The 27,029-nt window shown below is 51.0% G+C and overlaps 1 protein-coding gene across 1 annotated transcript in view; it reads right to left on the reverse strand.

The window, feature by feature from the left end:
• The window catches only part of LOC140430933 (myosin-binding protein C, cardiac-type-like), a 249,902-nt gene that overhangs the window by 130,720 nt on the left and 92,153 nt on the right, over positions 1 to 27,029 (reverse strand). Inside the window, exons 11-15 of the mRNA XM_072518761.1 lie at positions 20,944 to 21,107; positions 19,448 to 19,580; positions 11,242 to 11,244; positions 8,765 to 8,889; positions 7,598 to 7,703 (exon numbers count right to left, since the gene is read on the reverse strand). Coding sequence (XP_072374862.1) covers positions 7,598 to 7,703; positions 8,765 to 8,889; positions 11,242 to 11,244; positions 19,448 to 19,580; positions 20,944 to 21,107 — 531 coding nt within the window. The remainder of the gene's footprint in view (positions 1 to 7,597; positions 7,704 to 8,764; positions 8,890 to 11,241; positions 11,245 to 19,447; positions 19,581 to 20,943; positions 21,108 to 27,029) is intronic.

Below are 27,029 nucleotides of genomic sequence, written 5' to 3' on the forward strand. Positions count from 1 at the left end.
GTTATTTCTACCAAAATGGATAACCTCACATTTGTCAACATTGTATTCCATCTGCCAGACCGTAGCCCATTCACTTAGCCTATCCAAATCCCTCTGCAGACTTCCGGTATCCTCTGCACTTTTTGCTTTACCACTCATCTTAGTGTCATCTGTAAACTTGGACACATTGCACTTGGTCCCCAACTCCAAATCATCTATGTAAATTGTGAACAATTGTGGGCCCAACACTGATCCCTGAGGGACACCACTAGCTACTGATTGCCAACCAGAGAAACACCCATTAATCCCCATTCTTTGCTTTCTATTGATTAACCAATCCTCTATCCATGCTACTACTTTACCCTTAATGCCATGCATCTTTATCTTATGCAGCAACCTTTTATGTGGCACCTTGTCAAAAGCTTTCTGGAAATCCAGATATACCACATCCATTGGCTCCCCGTTATCTACCGCACTGGTAATGTCCTCAAAAAATTCCACTAAATTAGTTAGGCACGACCTGCCCTTTATGAACCCATGCTGCATCTGCCCAATGGGACAATTTCCATCCAGATGCCTTGCTATTTCTTCCTTGATGATAGATTCCAGCATCTTCCCTACTACCGAAGTTAAGCTAACTGGCCTATAATTACCCGCTTTCTGCCTACCCACTTTTTTAAACAGTGGTGTCACGTGTGCTAATTTCCAATTCGCCGGGACCACCCCAGAGTCTAGTGAATTTTGGTAAATTATCACTAGTGCATTTGCAATTTCCCTAGCCATCTCTTTTAGCACTCTGGGATGCATTCCATCAGGGCCAGGAGACTTGTCTACCTTTAGCCCCATTAGCTTGCCCATCACTACCTCCTTAGTGATAACAATCATCTCAAGGTCCTCACCTGTCATAGTCTCATTTCCATCAGTCACTGGCATGTTATTTGTGTCTTCCACTGTGAAGACCGACGCAAAAAACCTGTTCAGTTCCTCAGCCATTTCCTCATCTCCCATTATTAAATCTCCCTTCTCATCCTCTAAAGGGCCAATATTTACCTTAGCCACTCTTTTTTGTTTTATATATTTGTAGAAACCTTCACTATCTGTTTTTATATTCTGAGCAAGTTTACTCTCATAATCTATCTTACTCTTCTTTATCGTTTTTTTAGTAGCTTTCTGTTGCCCCCTAAAGATTTCCTAGTCCTCTAGTCTCCCACTAGCTTTGCCACTTTGTATGCTTTTTCCTTCAATTTGATACTCTCCCTTATTTCCTTAAATATCCACGGTCGATTTTCGATCTTTCTACCGTCCTTCCTTTTTGTTGGTATCAACCTTTGCTGAGCACTGTGAAAAATCGCTTGGAAGGTACTCCACTGTTCCTCAACTGTTTCATCATAAAGTCTTTGCTCCCAGTCTACCTTAGCTAGCTCTTCTCTCATCCCATTGTAATCTCCTTTGTTTAAGCACAAAGCACTAGTGTTTGATTTTACCTTCTCACCCTCCATCTGTATTTTAAATTCCACCATATTGTGATCGCTCCTTCCGAGAGGATCCCTAACTATGAGATCATTAATCAATCCTGTCTCATTACACAGGACCAGATCTAGGACTGCTTGTTCACTCGTAGGTTCCATTACATACTGTTCTAGGAAACTATCGTGGATATATTCTATAAACCCCTCCTCAAAGCTGCCTAGACCGACCTGGTTAAACCAATCGACATGTAGATTAAAATCCCCCATGATAATTGCTGTACCATTTCTACATGATTCAGTTATTTTTTTGTTTATTGCCTGCCCCACCATAATGTTACTATTTGGTGGCCTATCGACTACTCCTATCAGTGACTTTTTTGCCTTACTATTCCTGATTTCCACCCAAATGGATTCAACCTTAACCTCCATAGCACCGATGTCATCTCTTACTATTGCCCAGATGTCATCCTTATATAACAGAGCTACACCACCTCCCTTACCATCCACTCTGTCCTTCTGAATAGTGTGATACCCTCGGATATTTAACTCCCAGTCGTGACCATCCTTTAACCATGTTTCAGTAATGACCACTAAATCATAGTCATTCACGATCAACTCATTTACCTTATTCCGAATACTACGAGCATTCATTGTGACAAGTTTGTAATGTTTGACTGTACTCCTCTCGATGTTATGCGACAGATTTGCAATATCTGACTGTACTGCTCTAACTGCAGTGCGACCGGTCTGTAATGGCTGACTGTGCCACTCTAAACATAGTGTGACCAGTTTGTAACATCTATATGTACTGCTCTTACTGCAGTGTGATCATTTTTAAGGTCTGACTGTACTGCTCTAGCTGCATTGTGACAGGTTTGGACTGTCTGACTGCACTGTTCTCATTCAATTGTGACAGGTTTGTAATGTCTGACTGTACTGCGCTAACTGCAGTGTGACAGGTTTGGACTCTCTAACTGTACTGCTCTCACTACTGTGCGACAGGTTTGTAATGTCTGACTGTACTGCTCTCACTGCTCTGTGACAGGTTTGGACTCTCTGGCTGTACTGCTCATGCTGCTGTGTGACAGGTTTGTAATGTCTGAGTGTACTGCTCTCACTGCTCTGTGACAGGTTTGGACTGTCTGACTGTACTACTCTAACTGCGGTGTGACAGGTTTGGACCGTCTGACTGTGCTGCTCTCACTGCTGTGTGACAGGTTTGTAATGTCTGACTATTAATATGGCTAGTCCAGTTCAGTTTCTGATCAATGGTAACCCCCAGGATGTTAATTGTGGGGGATTCAGCGAAGGTAATTCCATTAAATGTCAAGAGGCGATGGTTAGATTCTCTCTTGTAGGAAATGGTCATTGCCTTCCCATGATATGGGCGTGCAGGTCCATACATCTTTGAAGGTGGCAACACAAGTGGACAAGGTAGTCAAGAAAGCATACGGAATGCTTGCCTTCATTGGACGGGGCATCGAGTATAAAAACTGGCAAGTCTAAACCTTGGTACGGCTGCACTTGGAATATTACGCACAATTCTGGTCGCCACACTACCAGAAGAATGTGGAGGCTTTAGAGAGGGTGCTGAGGAGGTTTACCAGGATGTTGCCAGGCCTGGAGGGTGTTAGCTATGTGGAGAGGCTGAATAGACTCGGACTGTTTTCATTAGAAAGACGGAGGTTGAGGGGTGACCTGATAGAGGTCTACAAGATTATGGATAGAGTGGATGGGCAGGCACTCTTTCCCAGGGTGGAGGGCTCAGTCACCAGGGGGCATATTGCAAGGGCCCATAGCCTTTGCAGTATCCAGTGCCTTCAGCAGTTTCTTCACATGGAGTGAATCGTATTTGCTGAAGACGGACATCTGCGATGCTGGAGACCTCTGGAGGAGACCGAGATTCATCACCCACTCGGCACATCTGGCTGAAGATTGTTGCAAATGCCTCAGTCTTGTCTTTTGCACAGATTTGCAGGGATATTTGTGGAGCCTCCTCCTCCAGTGAGTTGTTTAATTGCCCACCACTTGCTATATCTGTTTGAAGTCTATCACATTAGTACGGTGGTGGTGGCGCACAACACACTGGAGGGTATCCTTAATGTGAAGACGGAACTTTATCTCCACAAGGACTGTGCGGTGTCACTTCTACCGATACGGTCATGGACAGATGGATCTGCAGTAGGCAGATTGGTGAGGATGAGGTCAAGTATGTTTTTCCCTCTTGTTGGTTCCCTCACCACCTGCTGCAGTTCCAGTCTAGCAGCTTTAGGACCCGGCCAGCTCGGTCTGTGGTGAGACTAATGAGCCACTCTGGGTGATGGACAATGGAGCCCCCCACACAGAGCATATTCTGCGTCCTTGCCACCCTCAGTGCTTCTTCCAAGAGGTGTTCAACATGGAGGAGTACTGATTCATCAGCTGATGGTGGCCGGTACCTGGTAATCAGCAGGAGGTTCCCTTGCCTGTGATGGAGCTGCTGTCATTTGACTTCATGGGGTGCAGAGTCGATGTTGAGGACTCCCAGGGCAACTCCCTCCACACTGTATACCACTGTGCCAAAGGGGACCAGGTCGCAGGGCGGGAATCACAGCAGGCTGCCTCCACTCCTGATGTGCCGTCTGGCCCATAAGGCCTCAAAGTTAGACACCAGTTAAATTGGCACAGAAGATAGCGATAGGGACTCAAGCACTTATCTGAGTATATATGCTTTCACAATAAACATGTTCACTACCTTACAACCTGCTTCGGTGCTCTGTCAGAAGGGTGAGAGGATGGGCTGGGCTGGCTGCAGAGGGGATGCGGGGGGGGGGGGGGGAGGAGGTTGCTGGATGGAAAGTTAGGGTGGGGCTTGGGCCATGGACCCCAGAAGAGCCAGCGCTCACCGCTTCCATGCCCCACCCCCATCCCCCCATCCGTCACCCCAGGGATTTGGTGGGAGAGGGTAAGGAATGACCAGTTCGCATGTATGGATCACCCAGGTGGACACTGGAAAATGCTACTATGGGCAGGAGTCAGATGTTGCCAAACAATGCGGAGCACTAGAGCTCATCGCAGAGCGGGTTGTCATCATCCTCCACCCCATGGTCCTTACCTTCTGTTACTGCCAACCCAGGGCCCCACCTCGTAGTGTGGCAGGTAGGAATCACGGAGAGGGTTGCAAGTGGGAGGTGGGGTGGGGATGCAAGGGCATGTTCATTGGAGTGGATGGTTGCCCGGGGTTGGGTGGGGGTGAAGGGGCGGGGGGGGTTGCGGGGGGTGTCCATGCTGCTGTCCAGGGCTTCTAATCAGTGAACCTTGTTAGACATTTTAGTTGCTGTGATATGAAGAGTCTAAAGTTCTGTTCCTTTTTCACAAACACACATTTATTTCATTCCAACAGCCTTTGCACAAAACTCTCCCTATACATCACCTGCCAGAGGCCACCTGAAGCCGCTTTACATATCAGTGTCAATTAATGGATACTTAACATAAATGAGACAATTAATTGCAATGTCTCTTAACCCATTACTTAACAAACCTAGAGGTGATTAGAGCGTCCCATGTGCGTCGGCCCAGGTGAACACATTGTGTGGCCTTCCGTGTCTGGCATTCATCATCCTCCGCCTTCAGCACATCGCCCTACTAATGCATGATGTTGTGGAGGACACAGCAGGCCACCATGATGTTGGAGACCCTCCTAGCACTGTAATGGAGGGCCCCTCCAGAGTGGTCCATTTTAAGGAGCTGCATCTTAAGGATGCCGAAGCACCGCTTGATTACGCTCCTGGTCGCGGCATGGGCATCATTGTAGCGGGCCTCCGCATCAGTCTGTGGCCTCTGGATAGGTGTCATCAGCCATGACAGCAGCAGAGAACATCTGTCATCTGGGCGCCAACCCCCAGGTGGGGGTGGGGGGCTTTGAAGAGAGCCGAAATCGCCGAGCGTGCCAGGACGAAGGCATTGTGCAAACCGCACGGGTATCGGGCGCAGACGTGCAAGATGCACAGCTGATGTTTATAAACTACCTGCACATTCATCGAGTGTTTCCCCTTTCGGTTTGTGAAAACCGACTGTCATCTGCAGATGCTCGAAGGGGAACATGCTGGACCTGGGGCAACTGGGAAATGGCAGCGAACCCCCGCTTCCCAGGCATCCTGGTTGGCTCGGGACACATTAAAATTGATGTTTTGCTCCACCTGGGCATACATGGCCGCTGGGACAGCACGGATATACCTGTGCACTGAGCTCTGTGAGATCCCGGACAGGTCCACACTCACTGCCTGGAAGGACTCCGTGGTGTAAAGATTCAGGGTGACCGTCACCTTGACAGCCACCAGGAGCGGGTGTCCTCTCCCATTCTCCTGAAACAAGGTGCTCCATGATCTGGCAGATATGCCGCACTGTCTCCCTGCTCAGCCGGAGTCTTCGACGGCATGCCCGGTCTGGCAGGTCCTCGAATGACGGGCGGTGCCGGAACACATGAGGCCTCATGCGGTGCCTCCTTCCTACCTCCTTGTCGGCCTGTTGGGCAGTGAGCTCTCCATCCTCACCGGCTGCTTCCTGTCCCTCTGGGGTAGGGTCCACTGTGTTATATTATAAATGATGACTTATCTAAAATATATATATATTACTCTTGAATCCACCAGGATGATAAAATGACCAATAGTCTTCTTGTTGAAAGATGAACTATTTAATGAGTAATAAAATAATAAACTGAGTCCTTTTACTCAATACTAAACTAACAATAAAGAATTAACGTACAATACAGTATAACTATCCACTATTATAACAAACTAGTTCTAACTTCTCTCACTCTCGCTATTCTATGTCTTGCTTTTCACTGTTCTGATATCATCTTGTCATCTTCATCATCATCTGACTGAGAAAAGGTGGGAAACCAGTTCTTATAGTATCTGACTGTCTAATCTGGTATCTAGTGTGAAATGACTGTCCTACATTTACATACATTGATCATGTATATTGATATCTGAATATCACTACACTCTGCTGCAGAGTCCTCCTACTCCCCGCATACACTCCAAGAATTCCTCCTCGACATATTGTGGTTAATTTGATTTGCCCAATCTCGATGTAGTTTAAAATCAGCCATAGTTATAGATGTTCCTTTATCACCTGCATCTCTAATTCCCTGTTTAATGCCATTCCCAACATCACGACTAGAGTTTGGGGGTCTATATACGAAGCCCACTAATGTTTTTTGCCCCTTGGTGTTTCTCAGCTCTATCCATACAGATTCCACATTGTCAGAGCTGATATACGTCCTCACCGTTGCGTTAATTTCCTCTTTAACCGGCACTGCCACTCCACCGCCTTTTCCATTTTGTCTGTCTTCCTAAATACTGATTACCCCTGGATGATCAGTTCCCATCTCTGGTCACCCTCCAGCCATGTCTCTGGAATCTCGATTATATCATACCCGTTTACGTCTATTTGCGCAATTAGTCCATCCACGTTATTGCGAATGCTCCACGCGTTAAGGCATAAAGCCTTTAAGCTCGTCTTTTTAACATTATTTGTTTCGCTGCCAATATTTTTGACTGTGGCCCGTTTTGAATCTGGCCCTTGGTTTCTCTGTCTATCACTTTTCTTGTTCCCCTTTTGGTCTTTTGTTTTTGTCCTTGTTTCCTCCTCCACTACTCCTTCCAACCCCCTGCTATTTTAGTTTAACCCCCCAACCGCAAAGAGCAAACAGTTAGGAGAACTTTGCAGGGTGGAAAGGGCTGGGTTTGCCGTTGTCGTTTCCAGTGCCTGGTTTAATGCCGGGCAGTCTGTCCCGCTTTCATTTCTTTTTTGTGTTTTTGTAGCGGTTTAATACAACTGAGTGGCTTGCTGGGCAATTTCAGAGAGCATTGAAGAGTCAACCACATTGCTGTGGGTCTGGAGTCACATGTAGGCCAGACCACGCAAGGATGGCTGATTTCCTTCCCTAGAGGACATTAGTGAACCAGATGGGTTTTTACGACAATCTACAATGGTTTCATGGTCATAATTAGAATTTTAATTCCAGATATTTTGTTGAGTTTAAATTCCACCATTTGCCGTGGTGGGATTCGAACCCGGGACCCAGATCATTATCCTGGGTCACTGGGTCACCAATAAAGTGACAATACAACTACGCCACCACCTCTCTTTAATGGGCTTCTTACCATTTAACGAGAGCCCCTTCCTCAGATACCTCCAGCTCAAACTCCACTCTCTCGCCCACCATCACCATCTGATCCTCAAGGGGCTGAATGATCAGCACTGGGGGCTCTATCATAATAAAGGAAAGCGTGTTAGCATTGACACTGCGAGCCCCTCCCCATAGCAACAGACCCCCCCCTCATTACACTCAGCCCTTCTTGTTACGAATCCCTCAACATCTCATATTCAGTCCACATGCAGAGTTTCTCCTCGATGCTGAACAACCTTCCCTGATGCAAAAAGACCCTCCCTATCCAGAGAGACCCTCCCCGATGCAGAGAGACTCTCCCCATCCAGAGAGACCCTCCCCGATGCAGACTCTCCCCCATCAAGAGAGTCCCTCCCCGATGCAGAGAGACCCTCTCCATGCAGTGAGACCCTCCCCCATCCAGAGGGACTCTCCCACTCCAGAGAGACCCTCCCCATCCAGAGAGACCCTCCCCATGCAGTGAGACCCTCCCCCATCCAGAGAGATCCTCCCCATACAGAGAGACCCTCCCCTATCCAGAGAGACCCTCCCCCATCCAGAGAGACCCTCCCCTATCCAGAGAGACCCTCCCCATCCAGAGAGACCCTCCCCATGCAGTGAGACCCTCCCCATGCAGTGAGACCCTCCCCCCTCCAGAGAGATCCTCCCCATACAGAGAGACCCTCCCCTATCCAGAGAGACCCTCCCCCATCCAGAGAGACCCTCCCCCATCCAGAGAGACCCTCTCCATGCAGTGAGACCCTCCCCCATCCAGAGGGACTCTCCCACTCCAGAGAGACCCTCCCCCATCCAGAGAGACCCTCCCCCATCCAGAGAGACCCTCCCCCATCCAGAGAGACCCTCCCCCATGCAGTGAGACCCTCCCCCATGCAGTGAGACACTCCCCATCCACAGAGACTCTCCCACTCCAGAGGGACCCTCCCTCTCAGATTGAGAGAATGCTAATGGAACAGATCCTCCTCCCAAGAGAGAACTCTTCCTTCCCAGAAAGAGTCGCTCTTCCAGAAAGAGGGCCCCTCCCAGGAATTAGCTGCTATACTACAATGCCATATCCTTGCAAGTGGCCAGACTACAATGGGAGCCAGGATTAGAGTAGGGGTGGGGGTCAGGGATCAGGGTTCAAGGATCAGCGTCTGGTTACCTCGCACAAAGAGTTCGGTGATGCTCTTCTCCTCTCCGAGTACACACTGATAGGCTGCATCATCAGCCAATGAGCAGTGGTTAATGGTCAAAACTCTCTTATTCCCAATATTTTCAAAGATGAACCTACAAGAACAAACTAGATTGGTCAAATAAACAACCCCCACCCACATAGACCCTCTCCCAACCACACAAACCCTCCCCCACAAACATATGCCCCCACACCCGCACAGACCCTCCACCGACCCACACACAAACTCACCCCCCACCCATAGACTCACCCCTGCTCACCCACCACCCCTGCCCACCCACCGACTGAACTCCCCACCCACACACCGATCACCCCACACAGATTCCCCCGCCCACACACGACCCTCCCCCATCCATACACACGACCCTCCCCCCACCATTACACTGACCCTCCCCCACCCATACATCAACCATCCCCCCCACTCACCGACTGAACTCCCCACCCACACACTAAGCATCCTCACACACCGACCCTCCCCCACCCATGTCACCTCCCTCCGACCGCACGCCCACCCATCCGCTCCCCCCCCCAGCACATTTCCAAATGTTGAATGGATTGACAGTCACATACTTGCTGCGTTTGTTGTCAGTTTGGACCCAGCCAGTCAGATGAATGAGCGTGGGAGACAGAGAGAGAGAGAGAGAGAGAGAAATGAAGAGATTAGGAGGACAAAACACAGCCAGTGTGACCCCAGCCTCTCACTGAACAGCAGAAAATACCTCCCTCCCACACGCAGCACACTACAACCCAATTACCTCTGGGCCGTCCCATCCACTCTGCACTCCCCTATCTGCTGTCCACTCATTCCCTGTCACTCCCCATCACTTCCCTCGTACTCACTCTGACTCTCTGTCAATCCACCCTCACACCCACTTCCCCTCAATTGCCATCAAATTTCCTCCCCCACTCCTTCACACTCTTCCTCAATCTTCACCCCGAGAACCACCTTCACCCTCTCTCCTGTTCCCACTTGTATTTGGAATCTATGTGAGGTGATGCATTTTAGTCGGAAGAACATAAGAGAGTCTATAAAATAAGGGGTTAAACTCTGAAAAGTTTCAGAAACTGTTGGATCTGGGCGTATAAGTGCTACATATGTGTGCAAAACAGACATGGCAATGGTCACCAGAATGTGAAAAAGCAGATCAATCAGCCAAAGAAGCAGTGAAGGATTCAGAAGTGTTGTTACATTTCAATCTGAAGTTCCCATTACAACTTGCCTGTGATGCTTCATTGTACGCTGTGGGAACGATGGTGTCACATACACTACCTTCAGGGGAAGAAAGGACCAATAGCTTTTGCATCTTGTACGTTAACAAGTGCAGAATCTAACCATGCTTAGTTGGAGGAAGAGGCACTGGGTGTACTGGTGTATTTTTGGTATATTTGGTGCACAGAAATTTGACCAATACCTGTACGGTCGTCCCTTCACACTGTCAACGGACCACAGGTCCTTCACAGCTATTTCTGGGCCACACAAAGATATCCTTTCATTGGCTGCAAGTAGACTCCAACAATGGCCTTCAATACTATCTGCAAATTCCCACGAGATCAAATACCGTCAGTCTGATACCAGGCAGATTGCTGGGATGGCGGGATGGTCATATGAGGACAGTCTAAATTGGTTAGGATTATATTCATTGGAGTTTAGAAGAGGGAGCGGGGATCTCATTGAAACTTGCAAACTTCCAACAGGATTAGACAGGGTAGATTCAGGAAGAATGGTCCAGATGGTGGGGGAATTCAGAACTAGAGGTCATAGTTTGAGGATAAGTATGAGGTGAGGAGAAACTTCTTCATCCAGAGAGTAGTGAATCTGTGGAATTCACTACCTCAGAAAGTAGTTGAGGCCAAAACGTTGGGTGATTTCAAGAAGGAATGAGATATAGCTCTTGGGGCTAAAGGGATCAAGGGACATGTAGTGGAAGGTGGGATCAGGATATTGAACATAGAACATAGAACATACAGTGCAGTAGGAGGTCATTCAGCCCATCGAGTCTGCACCGACTCACTTAAGCTATCACTTCCACCCTATCCCTGTAACCCAATAACCCCTCCTAACCTTTTTGGTCACTAAAGGCAATTTAGCATGACCAATCCACCTAACCTGCACGTCTTTGGACTGTGGGAGAAAACCGGAGCACCCGGAGGAAACCCACGCAGACACGGGGAGAACGTGCAGACTATGCACAGACAGTGACCCAGTGGGGAATCGAACCCGGGACCCTGGCACTGCGAAGCCACAGTGCTATGCACTTGTGCTACCGTGCTGCCCCATTAGTAAAAGTAAATCCTTGAAAAGCGCACTCAAGGCTTCAAAAGACCAAGATTCATCTAATCTCCACGTGAACAAGTGGTTAGAAGCATACTGGAATCCGACAGTTGCAACTACACAAAGCTCCCCAGCTTTACCATTGATGAAAAGGAAGCTGAGGGCTACCTTTGACTTACTCTTGCCAGAGAAGACATCTGACATGGCAGAGCGAAACCACCAGTCACAGATCAAGAGACGAGAAAGTAACTCAATGAATCGCTTGGGTCAACAAGAAGAACAATTCTTAACACGCAGCCCTACCACTAGTGAAAAGTGAGTCCCTGCGATAGCATTGGCTCAAACAGATCTTACACAGTCCAAACGACAGACAAACCTGTGTAGAGACGCCATGCCAATCAATTATTGCCAACTCACATTAGTGCGCCAGTGCCAGAACTACCTCAAGGGGTAATGGTCTCCGACCCACCTGACTGTGTAGCTTCAAGACCATGTACACAAGAAGAGATTGCATCAGAAGCACCTTCTACCACTAGTCTTCCTCGGAAAAAGAGACTGTAACGCCTTCCAGGGTGGAGGCATCTACTGGAGGACCTGAAAATAGATCCTAAGCTCGAGAAGAACGAAAGAGCTAATTCTCCGTCTCGGGACACCCAGAGTGCGTTTCCAGATGGGCGGAGACTCAAAAGATGGGGATCAGCCGGGCATCAGCGGGCGCCAATCCAAACATTGAGTTTCATGCCCGCGTGCCAGTGGGAGATTGTAAATGAATGCAAATGGATCTTAATAACCCATTTGAATCCATTTAGCAGGCCTGGCACCATATTCTCCAGCACTGTGTGAGTCTCCGGTCCCCCGGGCTGGGAATGGGCAGGGATTACTACAGATCTCACCAAACATAACGCTGATGTGGTGGACCACACGGGGGGGGGGGGGCAAAGGGGTAACTCCTTAAGGGTGTTGACCCCAAAGTTTATCCAAGGACCAACCTCCCCCCCCCCAACAATGCACTACCTGCCCACCCCTCCTCTACCAGACCCCCCCCAGAGACCCCCCAAACAGAAGAATCCCATGAGACCCCCTTAATAGGGAAACCTCACCATGTTAAAATAAATTGTGTTGGAGCTGAGAAGTAAAGGAGGAGGGTTGTTATATATGTGAGTTGCTGTGCTTATGTGCAACGTCTCTTTAAGAACGGAGTCACGTGACGTGCGTGGGCTTTTATCCTTAGTCTAGTACCAACCTTTGTACAGTGACACCACACTATAGGAAGGATGTGAACACATTGCAGAGAGTGCAGAAGAGGCTTCTAAGAATGGTTCCAGGAATTAAAAACCTAGTTCTGAGGATAGAGATGTTCAAAATCATGAGGAGGCTGGACAGAGTAAATGGGGAGAAACTGTTGCTGCTTGTAAAAGGATCGAGAACGAGAGGACGCAGATTTAACGTGATTTACAAAAGAAGCAAATGTGATGTGAGAAAAAACTTTTTCACACAGCGAGTGGTTTGGGTCTGGAATGTGCTGCCTGGAAGTGTGGTGGAGGCAGATTCAATTGAGGTATTTAAGAGGGAATTAGATGTTTATTTAAATAGAAACAATGTGCAGGGGTACGAGGAAAAGGCAGGGGAATGGTACTAAGTCATGAGGCTCATTTGGAGAGTGGGGCAGAATCGCTGGGCCAAATGGCCCTTTACTGTGCTGTAAACCTCTCTGACACTATGGGCTGGATTCTCCACTTCTGTAAGTGTTGACGCCAATGCAGAATCCGCGGACTTTTACGAGAGAAAACGGGCGCCGCACCTGGACCGATTCCGCTACCGTTGATGGGCTAGCACCGGTACTGCATGGAACACACTCGATTCCACTGAAAAATGGTGCAGGATACGCTGGGTCCATGATCGACACTCAGGAGGCTGACAAGCTGCAGCCGCATATACACTTTACACACCCTACACACACTGATCCCAGCCAAAAACATGGCACTGGTTGTGCTGGAGCGTGCCCATACAGCTGATGGGTCGGCTGTGGAGACACCCATGTGACCCATAGCACCAGGTTCAAATTGGGCTGTTAGCGGTGTGCGTTGCTGCATAGCTGCCTTGCTGGCTGCGGAAAATGGTGCTCTGTAACCGTCCACCCCGACCCTACAACCAACTACTGGCCATTCCCCACTACTCCTCCCAGCCCTGGCAGAAGCCCCCCAAGGGTCAGCAGCACAACTGTCAGCACACTATGGGGATGTTGGACACCTTCCATACCCCCTCTCTCTCCCTCAGCAGCCGCCACGCCGGTTTCCTGATTTTTAAAAGCACTGGTGAACCGCGCCGCTGGGAACTCGGCCCATCGGAGGGGGGGAATCGCGGAGGCCCCGGACAATACCGGGTCGGGCCCGCCAATGAAATGCAAACGGTGCCTACTGTAACAGTATGTGCGGATTGAAATACATTGGCGCCGTTTTCGAGGTAACGGAAAAAAGCAATTTCGGCATTGGCTAACGGAGAATCCTGCCCTATTAGGGCAGCACGGTAGCACAGTGGTTAGGACTGTGGCTTCACAGAGCCAGGGTCCCAGGTTCGATTCCCTGCTGGGTCACTGTCCGTGCGGAGTCTGCACGTTCTCCCAGTGTCTGCGTGGGTTTCCTCCGGGTGCTCCGGTTTCTTCCCACAGCCCAAATATGTGCAGGTTAGGTGGATTGGCCATGATAAATTGCCCTTAGTGACCAAAAAGGTTAGGAGGCGTTATTGGGTTACGGGGATAGGGCTTAAGTGGGTCGGTGCAGACTTGATGGGCCGAATGGCCTCCTTCTGCACTATGTTCTATGTAATTCCGTGATAGACAAGTGTCTGGATTCTCCGCAGCACCATGCCGAAATCGAGTTTGGCGCACGGCTGATTGGGGGGGGGGTCCTACCTTGTCCGTGTTCGTCCGCGGTCCACCATGGCGCTCAGCGCGGCTGCTGGAGGCCACGGACTCGGAACCGAAAGTGCGAGGGCCCGTATCCACAGCAAAAGCTGCGTGAATTACTCTGGGTCCCTGCTAGCACCCTGACGGTAAGTGAATCGCTATTTGTTTTTTGCAGGAAACTGGGGAGTGCAACACCAGCGTTTTTACGCCAGCGTGGGGACAGAGCCCCATTTTGGGAGAATCCAGCCCAGGAATCTTTGGGCCTAGTCATTCTCCTAAACTCTACTGTTTGAGACTGAGATTCGGAAAAACCAAGGACAGGATTCTGTGTTGGCCAATGCCGGAATCGGGAAATGCGATTGGACGGAAAATCGGTTCCAATGCTGAAATCAGGGCGGGTGTCGATTTGACGGCAAATCACAATTCTCCATCACCGCGACAGCTTTGCAGACGGACGTACAGTAAATGCCGTTGGCATATCATTAGCAGTATTCTCCAGGGTCTCCGCGATTCTCCGCCTCCAATTGGCCGAGTTCCCGACGGCGGGGTTCACTTCTAAAAATTATGGAACAGGCGATGCGGAGGGAGAGGGGGTACGGAAAATGTCCAACATTGCCATAGTTTGCTGACAGTTGTGCCGCTGGCCAGGGGGCTTCTGCCAGGACCGGGCGGAATGACCAGGAGGTGGGCTGTGGGGGCGGGGTGGACGGGCATGGAACACCACTGCCGCAGCTGGCAAGGCGCCCATGCAGCTGCACACGCCACTGACAATCCACTGTGAACTTGGGCCACAGGTCATATAGCTGTCTCCCCCCCCCCCCCCCCCCCGCCCCAGGTGCCCTCTGGCCCCTAACCCATCAGCTGTATGGGCACGCTGCAACGCAACCAGTGCCATCTTGTTGGCTGGGATGAGTGTGTGTGGGGAGTAAAGTGTGGATATGTGGCTGCAGCTTGTCAGCCTCCTGAGTGTCAATCATGAATCGCGCGCCGTTCTCATTGGAATTGATTGTATTCCACGTGGCGCCGGTGCTAGCCCCTTAACAGTCGCTGAATCGGTCGGTTAAGCTGCCGTGAAAGTCCACGAATCCTGCACTGGCGTCAACACTTAGTTTCAGAATCCAGCTGTGTTCCTTCCTTATGTTAGTATTTACACATCTACCCTGCATGCAGCTAGAGTATCTGCTCAATACCTCTCCCCAACCCCCTCAATCACCATCAACCTTAACCCTTTCCTGTACCTCTCCCCAACCCCCACAATCACCATCAATGTTAACCCTTTCCTGTACCTCTCCCCATCCCCCACAATCACCATCAATCTTAACCCTTTCCTGTACCTCTCCCCACCCTCCTCCATCACCATCAATGTTAACCCTTTCCTGTACCTCTCCCCAACCCCCACAATCACCATCAATGTTAACCCTTTCCTGTACCTCTCCCCATCCCCCACAATCACCATCAACCTTAACCCTTTCCTGTACCTCTCCCCATCCTCCTCAATCACCATCAATCTTAACCCTTTCCTGTACCTCTCCCCACCCTCCTCCATCACCATCAATGTTAACCCTTTCCTGTACCTCTCCCCACCCTCCTCCATCACCATCAATGTTAACCCTTTCCTGTACCTCTCCCCATCCCCCTCAATCACCATCAACCTTAACCCTTTCCTGTACCTCTCCCCACCCTCCTCAATCATGATCAATCTTAACCCTTTCCTGTACCTCTCCACACCCTCCTCAATCACCATCAACCTTAACTCTTTCCTGTACCTCTCCCCACCCTCCTCAATCACCATCAATCTTAACCCTTTCCTATACCTCTCCCCATCCCCCTCAATCACCATCAACCTTAACCCTTTCCTGTACCTCTCCCCACCCTCCTCAATCACCATCAATCTTAACCCTTTCCTGTACCTCTCCCCACCCTCCTCAATCACCATCAACCTTAACTCTTTCCTATACCTCTCCCCAACCCCCTCAATCACCAACAACCTTAACCCTTTCCTGTACCTCTCCCCATCCCCCACAATCACCATCAACCTTAACCCTTTCCTGTACCTCTCCCCATCCTCCTCAATCACCATCAATCTTAACCCTTTCCTGTACCTCTCCCCACCCTCCTCCATCACCATCAATGTTAACCCTTTCCTGTACCTCTCCCCACCCTCCTCCATCACCATCAATGTTAACCCTTTCCTGTACCTCTCCCCATCCCCCTCAATCACCATCAACCTTAACCCTTTCCTGTACCTCTCCCCACCCTCCTCAATCACCATCAATCTTAACCCTTTCCTGTACCTCTCCCCACCCTCCTCAATCACCATCAACCTTAACTCTTTCCTGTACCTCTCCCCATCCCCCTCAATCACCATCAATCTTAACCCTTTCCTGTACCTCTCCCCACCCTCCTCAATCACCATCAACCTTAACTCTTTCCTGTACCTCTCCCCAACCCCCTCAATCTCCATCAACCTTAACCCTTTCCTGTACCTCTCCCCACCCTCCTCAATCACCATCAATCTTAACCCTTTCCTGTACCTCTCCCCATCCCCCACAATCACCATCAATGTTAACCCTTTCCTGTACCTCTCCCCATCCCCCACAATCACCATCAACCTTAACCCTTTCCTGTACCTCTCCCCATCCTCCTCAATCACCATCAATCTTAACCCTTTCCTGTACCTCTCCCCACCCTCCTCCATCACCATCAATGTTAACCCTTTCCTGTACCTCTCCCCACCCTCCTCCATCACCATCAATGTTAACCCTTTCCTGTACCTCTCCCCATCCCCCTCAATCACCATCAACCTTAACCCTTTCCTGTACCTCTCCCCACCCTCCTCAATCACCATCAATCTTAACCCTTTCCTGTACCTCTCCCCACCCTCCTCAATCACCATCAACCTTAACTCTTTCCTGTACCTCTCCCCATCCCCCTCAATCACCATCAATCTTAACCCTTTCCTGTACCTCTCCCCACCCTCCTCAATCACTATCAACCTTAACCCTTTCCTGTACCTCTCCCCACCCTCCTCAATCACCATCAATCTTAACCCTTTCCTGTACCCCTCCCCACCCCCCTCAATCACCATCAATCTTAACCCTTTCCTGTACCTCTCCCCATCCCCCTCAATCACCATCAATCTTAACCCTTTCCTGTACCTCTCCCCACCCTCCTCAATCACCATCAATCTTAACCCTTTCCTGTACCTCTCCCCATCCCCCTCAATCACCATCAACCTTAACTCTTTCCTGTACCTCTCCCCAACCCCCTCAATCACCATCAACCTTAACTCTTTCCTGTACCTCTCCCCATCCCCCTCAATCACCATCAATGTTAACCCTTTCCTGTACCTCTCCCCACCCTCCTCAATCACCATCAATCTTAACCCTTTCCTGTACCTCTCCCCACCCTCCTCAATCACCATCAACCTTAACCCTTTCCTATACCTCTCCCCAACCCCCTCAATCACCATCAACCTTAACTCTTTCCTGTACCTCTCCCCATCCCCCTCAATCACCATCAATGTTAACCCTTTCCTGTACCTCTCCCCATCCCCCTCAATCACCATCAATCTTAACCCTTTCCTGTACCTCTCCCCATCCTCCTCAATCACCATCAACCTTAACCCTTTCCTATACCTCTCCCCACCCTCCTCAATCACCATCAACATTAATCCTTTCCCCACCCTCCTCAATCACCATCAATGTTAACACTTTCCTGTACCTCTCCCCATCCTCCTCAATCACCATCAACCTTAACCCCTTCCTGTACCTCTCCCCACCTTCCTCAATCACCATCAACATTAACCCTTTCCCCATCACCCCCAATCACCATTAACATTAATCCTTTCCCCATCCTCCTCAATCACCATCAATGTTAACCCTTTGCTGCACCTCTCCCCATCCCCCTCAATCACCAACAACATTAACCCTTTCCCCATCCCCCTCAATCACCATCAATGTTAACCCTTTCCTGTACCTCTGCCCATCCCCCACAATCACCATCAATATTCACCTTTTCCTATATCTCTCCCCATCCTCCTCAATCACCATCAACCTTAACCCTTTCCTGTACCTCTCCCCACCTTCCTCAATCACCATCAACATTAACCCTTTCCCCATCGCCCTCAATCACCATTAACATTAACCCTTTCCCCATCCCCCTCAATTACCATCAATGTTAACCCTTTCCTGTACCTCTCCCCATCCCCCACAATCACCATCAATGTTTACCCTGTCCTATACCACCCCCCAATCACCCTCTACAACCATCTACGTTAACCCTTTCCTGTACCTCTCCCCATTCCCCTCAATCACCATCAATATTAACCCTTTCCTGTACTGCCCCCCATCCCACTCAATCACCATCAACATTAACCCTTTCCCCATCCCCCTAAATCACCATCAATGTTAACCCTTCCTGTACCTCTCCACATCCCCCACAATCACCATCAACATTAACCCTTTCCCCATCCTCCTCAATCACCATCAATGTTAACCCTTTCCCCATCTCCCTCAATCACCATCAATGTTAACCCTTTCCTATGCCTCCCCCACCCCCCTCAATCACCATCAATGTTAACCCTTTCCTATAACTCCCCCCATCCCCCCCAATCGCCATCAACATTAACCCTTTCCCCAACCCCCTCAATCACCATCAACCTCAACCTTTTCCTGTACCCCTCCCACCCTCCTCAATCACCATCAACATTAACCCTTTCCCCATCCCCCTCAATCACCATCAATGTTAACTCTTTCCTGTACCTCTCCCCATCCCCCTCAATCACCATCAACATTAACCCTTTCCCCATCCTCCTCAATCACCATCAATGATAACCCTTTCCTGTACCTCTCCCCATCCTCCTCAATCTCCATCAACATTAACCCTTTCCCCATCCTCCTCAATCACCATCAATGTTAACCCTTTCCTGTACCTCTCCCCATCTTCCTCAATCACCATCAACATTAACCCTTTCCCCATCGCCCTCAATCGCCATCAATGTTAACCATTTCCTGTACCTCTCCCCATCTTCCTCAATCACCATCAACATTAACCCTTTCCCCATCGCCCTCAATCACCATCAATGATAACCCTTTCCTGTACCTCTCCCCATCTTCCTCAATCACCATTAACATTAGCCCTTTCCCCATCCCCCTCAATCACCATCAATGTTAACCCTTTCCTGTACCTCTCCCCATCTTCCTCAATCACCATCAACATTAACCCTTTCCCCATCCCACTCAATCACCATCAATGTTAACCATTTCCTATACCTCTCTACCCTTGCTTCTCTATCACTGTGCGTTGCCACCCTGTACTGCCAGTCAGTGCCCCCCACTCCCTGTCACTTTTCCTCCCCCTCCCTCCCGTTCAATCCTGTTGCTCCTCAGCCCACCTCCCCCAACCCCCCCCCCCTCCCATGCCGAGGCCCCCCACCCCCACGGTGCCCCCCGTTTGCCGAGTGGTTCTGTCTCACCTGCCGCTGACCTGAATCTCCTGGCCATTCTTCATCCACTTCACCTCTGCATCCGGATTGGCCACTTCGACCACCAGCTTCATCTTCTGTCCTTTGTCCACCTGATAGGCAGTATCGAGCTTTCTCAGAAAGGCTGGAGAGAGAGAGAGATGGAGAGTGAGGTCGAGAGAAAGGAGTGAGAGAATGAGGTAGGGAGAGTGGATTGGGAGGGAAAGGAGATAGGGAGGGAGAGAGAGAAATAGGAGGAGGGGAGGGAAGAATGGGAGAGGCAAGGGAGAAGAGGTGTAGAGAGGGGAAAGGAGAGGAAAGAGAGAGTGAATGGAAGGGGAGAGAGGGGGAGAGGGTGGGAAGAAGGTGGAGAGTGTGGGAGAGGGGAAGGAAAGGGGGAGGGAGAAGAGGGAGAAGGGAGAAGAGGGGGAGGTGAGAGAGGAGGGAAAGGGAGACAGGGGTAGGGGAGAGAGAGGGGAAGGGAGAGCGGGGAAGGGAGAGAGGGGGGGAAGGGAGAGAGAGGGGAAAGAGAGGGGGGGAAAGGGAGAGAGAGAGGCAAAAGGAAAAAGGGGAAGGGAGAGGGGGAAGGGGGGGAAAGGGAGGGGGGAAGGGAGAGAGGGGGAATGGGAGAGAGGGAGAGAAAGTGCACTTGTGTGTGTACCTTAAAAATGCCTTCTCCCCATCCACTCCTCTCATCCCATCCTCCCCACTCCCTCTTTCCCACGCTCTCCATTCCCTACCCCTTCCCCTTATCCCACCTACTTCACATTCCCTTCCTCACACTACTCTCCCTCATTCCCACCTCCCTCACACCACCTCCCTCAAACCCCTCTCCCTCATTCCCACCTCCCTCACACACTTTCCCTGAATCTTTCCTCTCATCCTCTCTTCCTCACTCCCTTTCCATACGCCCCTCCCACATGCCCATCCCTCACGCCCACTTATTCCCAACACCCTTACACCCACTCGCCCTCATCCCCATCTTCCTTACACCCCTCACCTTCATTCCCACCTCCCTCACACCATCTCCCTCAATCCTCCCCTTCATTGTCTCTTCCTCATACCCCTGCTCCCTCACACTTCTCTCTCTGCCACACTCTCACTCCCTTATTCCCACCTCGTTCACACCCCCTTCCTCACTCCCTCTCCCTCACACCCCCTCCCTCACACCCTTACCCCGAATCCTGCTACTCATCCTCTCTCCCTCACTCCCCCCCGCCCTCCCTCATTCTCATTCTTCCCGCCCTTTCACCACCTCACCCTCTTTGCCAACGTCTTACACCCCCTCTCCCTCACACCCCTTCTCCCTTGTTCCCTCCTCTGAGAGCCTCTCCCTCATTCCCCCCTCCCTCACACCCCTTCACCCTCATTCTCCCTCCATCACACCCTCTGCCTCTTTCCCCCTCCCCCCCTCCCTCAGTCCTTCCCCCTAATTCTTCCTCCCCCTCATTTCCCCTCCCTTGTACACCCTCCTCCTCATTCCCACCTCCCTCACACCCCTCTCCTACCGGTGTCTTTCTTTTCCTCCTTTTTCATGCGTTTGAGCCGTTTGAGCATTCCCCTCAGGTCGGTGATCCCGTACTGGAACGCGATCTTCTCGTACTGGGAGGCTGGGGCCTTCTGTAGGATTTCCCAAACATCAATCTTAGGCCCTTCATTCATCTTTACTTCCCTGTGGGAAAATAGGAAATAGTCGCCAGTAGTTCCGAGCAAGAGGGAAAGAGAGGAGTGAGGGAGAGAGAGGAGTGAGGGAGAGGGAGGCGAGGGAGAGAGAGGCGAGGGGGAGAATGTGTGAGAGAGAGAAGTGGTGTGAGAGAGAGGGGAGGGAGAGAGAGGGGGAGTGAGGGAGAGAGAGAGGGAGGAACAGAGAAGGGATTGTAAGTGAGGGGGAAGGAGAGAGCGAGGTGAGGGAGAGAGAGAGATAGAGAGAGAGAGGAGGGGAAGAGAGGAGGAGGGTAAGAGAGGGGGAGTGAGAGAGAGAGAGAGAGAGGGGGAGGGAGGGAGAGAGGGGGAGGGAGAGGGGGAGGGAGAGAGAGGGGGGTGGGAGAGAGAGTGAGAGAGGGGGGCAGGACAAAGTGTGGAAGAGAGAGGGGGAAGGGCGAGAAAGGGGAGGGAAAGGTGAAGGAGAGATGGGAGAGCGAGAGAGAGGGGGAGGAAGAGAGGGGGAAGAGAGATGGGAGTGAGAGAGAGAGAGGTAATAATAATAATCTTTATTCTCACAAGTAGGCTTACATTAACACTACAATGAAGTTATTGTGAAAAGTCCCTAGTCACCACATTCCAGCGCCTGTTCGGGTACACAGAGGGAGAATTCAGAATGTCCAAATGACCTAACAGCACGTCTTTCGGGACTTGTGGGAGGAAACCGGAGCACCCAGAGGAAACCCACACAGACACGGGGAGTACGTGCAGACTCCGCACAGACAGTGACCCAAGCCGGGAATCGAGCCTGGGATCCTGGAGCTGTGAAGCAACAATGCTAACCACTGTGCTACCGTGCTGTCCTGTGATAGAGGGGAGGGAGAGAGAGGGGAGGGAGGGGAGGAGAGAGAGGGGGAGGATAAGAGAGGAGGACTGAGAGAGATAGAGAGGGGAGGGAGGGAGAAATGATATGCCATCAATGAACACACGACGAGTGGTGAACGTAACTGAGGCTTTAATAAACTAAACAGAAAGTCTCCTGGCCTCGGATCCCGAACTGAGGCAGCGACAGAGACTAGCCACCTTTATACCGAGCCCGAGGGGAGGCGGAGCCAGCAGGCAGTGGTTTACCACATTACATATAATACAGTGGCAGTTTACCACAATACACATATTATATACTAGAGTGGTTCGGAGACAGCAGGGACAAGCCCAGGCATGTAATACAATCCAATACATGGTAGCATTGTGGATAGCACAATTGCTTCACAGGTCCAGGGTCCCAGGTTCGATTCTGGCTTGGGTCACTGTCTGTGCAGAGTCTGCACATCCTCCCCGTGTGTGCGTGGGTTTCCTCCGGGTGCTCCGGTTTCCTCCCACAGTCCAAAGATGTGCAGGTTAGGTGGATTGGCCATGATAAATTGCCCTTCGTGTCCAAAATTGCCCTTCGTGTTGGGTGGGGTTACTGGGTTATGGGCATAGGGCGGAGGTGTTGACCTTGGGTAGGGTACTCTTTCCAAGAGCCGGTGCAGACTCGATGGGCCAAATGGCCTCCTTCTGCACTGTAAATTATATGATATGATACAGTGGTTTACCACAAGAAGAGAGAGGGGGAGGGGAGGGAGAGGGGAAGTGAGGGGGGAGGGAGAGGGGCTGGGAGAGAGAGAGTGAGGTCAAGGAGAGAGGGGGAGTAGAGAGAGAGAGAGGTAGGAAGGGCGAAAGAATGGGAGGGAAGTGGAAAGAGGAGAGGAAAAGAGGGGGCAGAGAGGGAGAGAGGGGGGCGGGTACGAGAGGGGGAGGGTAAGAGAGGGTGAGTGAGAAACATAGAGGGGGAGGGAGATAGAGGGGAAGGGAGAGAGAGGGGGTTGTCATAATATACATCTGTGTATATAATGGAGTGCAGACAGGCAGTGATTGACACACAGGATGACCAGTAAGCACACAACACAGTGCAGCCAATCACCAGACAGGACACGACCACTATAAAGCCAGAGGGCACCAGTTTTCCCGTTCTCTCGGGACCCAGCCTCTGAGACAGTCAGAGCTCGTGAGCTGGCCAGTGCAAACACCATGTGGTAGCTTGTAAGTCTGGTTAGGCTAGTGTTAGGTCTCCAGTCCAGTCAGCATAGTGTCGACCCACAGTTGAACATGTATAATAGTTTAAATGTTGAATAAAATCGTGTTGCATTTTATCAAGTGTTGAAGGTCTGTCTCTCGCTACACTGCATCAAGTAGGCTGCATTGGGTAGGCTGCATCGATCCAGTCTACCCAACACATCGTGGTACCAGCTGAGTGATGCTGAAAATTTGATGGACCTACCTTGAGTGAAACAGCGCTGACCAGCAAACAGCCATCCGTTGACATGGAAAACGTCTGCCCTCCTCCGCAGCTCCGCATCGCCGGCAACCTCGGTGCAAATTGGAAGATCTTCAAACAAAAGTTCCAACTCTACCTCGAAGCCACCGATCTTGAGGCCGCATCGGACGCCAGGGAAATCGCAATATTCCTCTCCACAGCCCGGGACCACGCCATCCACATCTACAACTCCCTTACATTCACTGAAGGCGAAGACAAGACGAAATTTAAAACAGTCCTCCTGAAGTTCGACAACCACTGCGACATTGAGGTGAATGAGAGCTTTGAACGGTAGGTTTTCCAGCAGTAAGGATGAATCTTTTCAACCCTTTCTGACCCATCTCCGCATCCTCACGCAGTCATGTAACTATGACTCGACCACTGATTCCATGATCCGGGATCAGATCGTTTTCGGAGTCCACTCCGATTCCCTTCGCCAGCAGCTCCTGAAAGTCAAGCAGCTCACCCTCACCCTCTCCATCGAAACGTGCGTTCTCCACGAACATGCTAACAATCGGTACTCCCACATCAGGGCGGCAGAAACGGCAAAGCTAACCTCAAACGAGGCGGAATGGGTGCAGGCCATCGCACAATTGCAGGGCCTAAGTATCGACGAGAGCGGCCATTCCGCATGCTTTTCCCGGGCCCCTGCGCATGCGTGACACGACCGAGGGGACGGCTAGATCGACAACCAGACTGCGCAAGTGCGTACGTCGTTCGACCGCACTGCGCATGTGCGATGGCGCACGGAACGCGCTGATGTTGGCGTCATGACGTGTCCGAATGGTGGCTCCGCCCATTTAAAGTGGCAATGTCCGGCAAAATCACGACGGTGTCTACAGTGTGGCAAGCTTGGCCGCTACGCAGCCCTTTGCAGATCTGCTCCACTACCCAGCATCCAGCGATCCCAGCCGCGGCGCAGAAGCATCCGTTCAATACAGCAGGCCATGCCAGACTCCGACCCCGACAACCCAACAGATCCTGATGCTGCGTGCCTCAAATCTCCATACCGGGTGGGCATCATTACGAAGCCTGCGCTGCCTCTCTCCAAGACAGTAAAGCACCTCCCGATCCTCAGCGTGGATCCCGACGACAAGTAGTGTGCTGTCCTCACAGTCAACAAGGCTCGCATCCGGTTCAAATTGGACACCGGCGCATCAGCGAACCTCATCTCCAAATCCGATCTCGACACCATCCGCGTCAGACCAAGCATTCTTCCACTGGCCTGCCAGCTCCTTGACTACAATGACAATGCCTTAGCTGCCAGTGGCTCATGCCAACTCGGAGTTTCCAATAAGTCACTAAAAGCGACACTGCGATTTGAGATTGTGGGACCTGACAGAGCATCCCTGCTCGGTGCTCGGGCCTGCAAACTCCTTGAGCTTGGTTCAGCGAGTCCACACCATGTCATCCTCACAGGCGACGGCCTCACCTGATGAGAACTTCCAGGCTGAAATTTATGACATCATCACGCAGTACCACAGCGTGTTCGACGGAATGGGCACACTCCCATACCATTACAAAAGCCTGCTCAAACCGAACGGCACCCCTGTGATCCACGCACCACGTCGGGAGCCGGCACCCCTCAAGGACCGCCTCAAGCAGCAGTTACAGGATCTCCAGGACCAGGGCATCATATCAAAGGTCACAGAACCCACAGACTGGGTCAGCTCCATGGTCTGCGTCAAGAAGCCGTCAGGGGAGCTTCGAATTTGCATCATCCCCAAGGATTTATACCGCAACATCATGAGGGAACATTACCCGATACCAAAACGAGAAGCGTTGACCAGCGAGATGGCTTATGCCAAACGCTTTACGAAGCTGGACGCCTCCTAGCGGGTTCTGGCAAATACAGCTGGATGCATCCAGTTGCAAGGTGTGCACATTCAATACCCCGTTCGGTCGCTACTGCTACAACCGGATTCCTTTTGGCATCATCTCTGCCTCAGAGGTATTTCACCGCATCATGGAACAGATGGTGGAGGGTATCGAGGGGGTGCGCGTGTATGTTGACAATGTCATAATCTGGTCCACAACTCCTCAAGAACACATCGATCGCCTCAAGCAGGTATTCCACAGAATCCATGAGCATGGCTTCCGACCCAAAAGAGCCAAGTGCTCGTTCGGTCAATCAGAAATCAAATTCCTTAGTGACCACATCTCGCAGCAAAGCGTGCGGCCCGATGCTGACAAGGTCGCGGCGATCAATGCCATAAAGACCCCAGAGGACAAGAAGGCGGTCCTCCGCTTTCTAGGGATGGTCAACTTCCTCGGGAAGTTCATTCCCAACATGGCGGCACACACCACAACCCTCCGCCACCTCGTCAGAAAGTCGACGGAATTCCAGTGGCTGCCCGCTCATGAGAACGAATGGCGTGAGCTGAGGGCAAAACTCACCACAGCCCCGGTTCTGGCATTCTTCGACCCGACCAAAGAGACCAAAATATCCACTGGTGTGTGCCAGGATGGTATTGGGGCGGTGCTCCTCCAACGGGATGACTCCTCCTCATGGGCCCCAGTTGCATATGCCTCCAGAGCCATGACGCCCACTGAGCAACGGTACGCTCAGATTGAGAAGGAATGCCTGAGCTTCCTAACGGGAATCGACAAATTTCACGACTATGTGTATGGCCTCCCAAAATTCACGGTCGAGACGGACCACAGGTCATTAGTCCACATAATCCAGAAGGATTTGAATGACATGACGCCTCGGTTACAACGAATCCTGCTCAAGTTACGCCGCTATGACTTTGAACTTGTCTACACGCCAGGCAAAGAACTCATTGTTGCAGATGCCCTTTCCAGGTCTATCACCACACCGTGTGAACAAACTGACTTTATCTGCCAAATCGATGCGCAGGTGCAATTGTGTGCCTCCAACCTTCCGGCCACTGATGAGAGGGTCATCCAAATTCGTGAAGAAATGGCCAAGGATCCTCTGCTTCAGCGTGTGATGCAGCACCTCACGAATGGCTGGCAGAAGGGACAGTGTACCCAGTTTTACAACGTCAAGGACGGCCTGACGGTGGTGGACGGCATCCTCATGAAGCTCGATAGGATTGTGATTCCGCAGAGCATGCGAGCTATGGTGCTCGGCCAACTCCATGAGGGTTACCTGGGGATCGAGAAATGTCGACGCAGAGCTCGAGAGGCAGTCTATTGGCCGGGCATCAGCCAGGACGTTGCCAACACGGCCCTCAACTGCCCCACGGCAGAAATTTCAGCCCGCTCAACCCAAAGAAACTCTGCAGCAACATGAGATAGTGACCTCCCCATGGTCCAAAGTCGGTGTCGACCTTTTCCACGCCAAGGGGCGTGACTATGTCCTCCTGGTCGACTACTCCTCCAATTACCCTGAAGTGGCGAAACTGTCCGACCTCACGTCGAAGGCGGTGATTAAAGCATGCAAAGAAACGTTTGCCAGGCATGGGATACCTACCGCTCACGGTGATGAGTGACAACTGATTTTACAGCCAAGAATGGTCTGATTTTGCCCGCCTATACAACTTTCGTCACGTAACCTCCAGCCCCCACTACCTGCAGATAATGAAAAGGCCGAAACAGGGGTCCATATCGTCAAGGGATTACTATGCAAGG

The sequence above is a fragment of the Scyliorhinus torazame genome, chromosome 10, assembly GCF_047496885.1.
Source record: "Scyliorhinus torazame isolate Kashiwa2021f chromosome 10, sScyTor2.1, whole genome shotgun sequence".
Taxonomy (NCBI): Eukaryota; Metazoa; Chordata; class Chondrichthyes; order Carcharhiniformes; family Scyliorhinidae; genus Scyliorhinus; species Scyliorhinus torazame.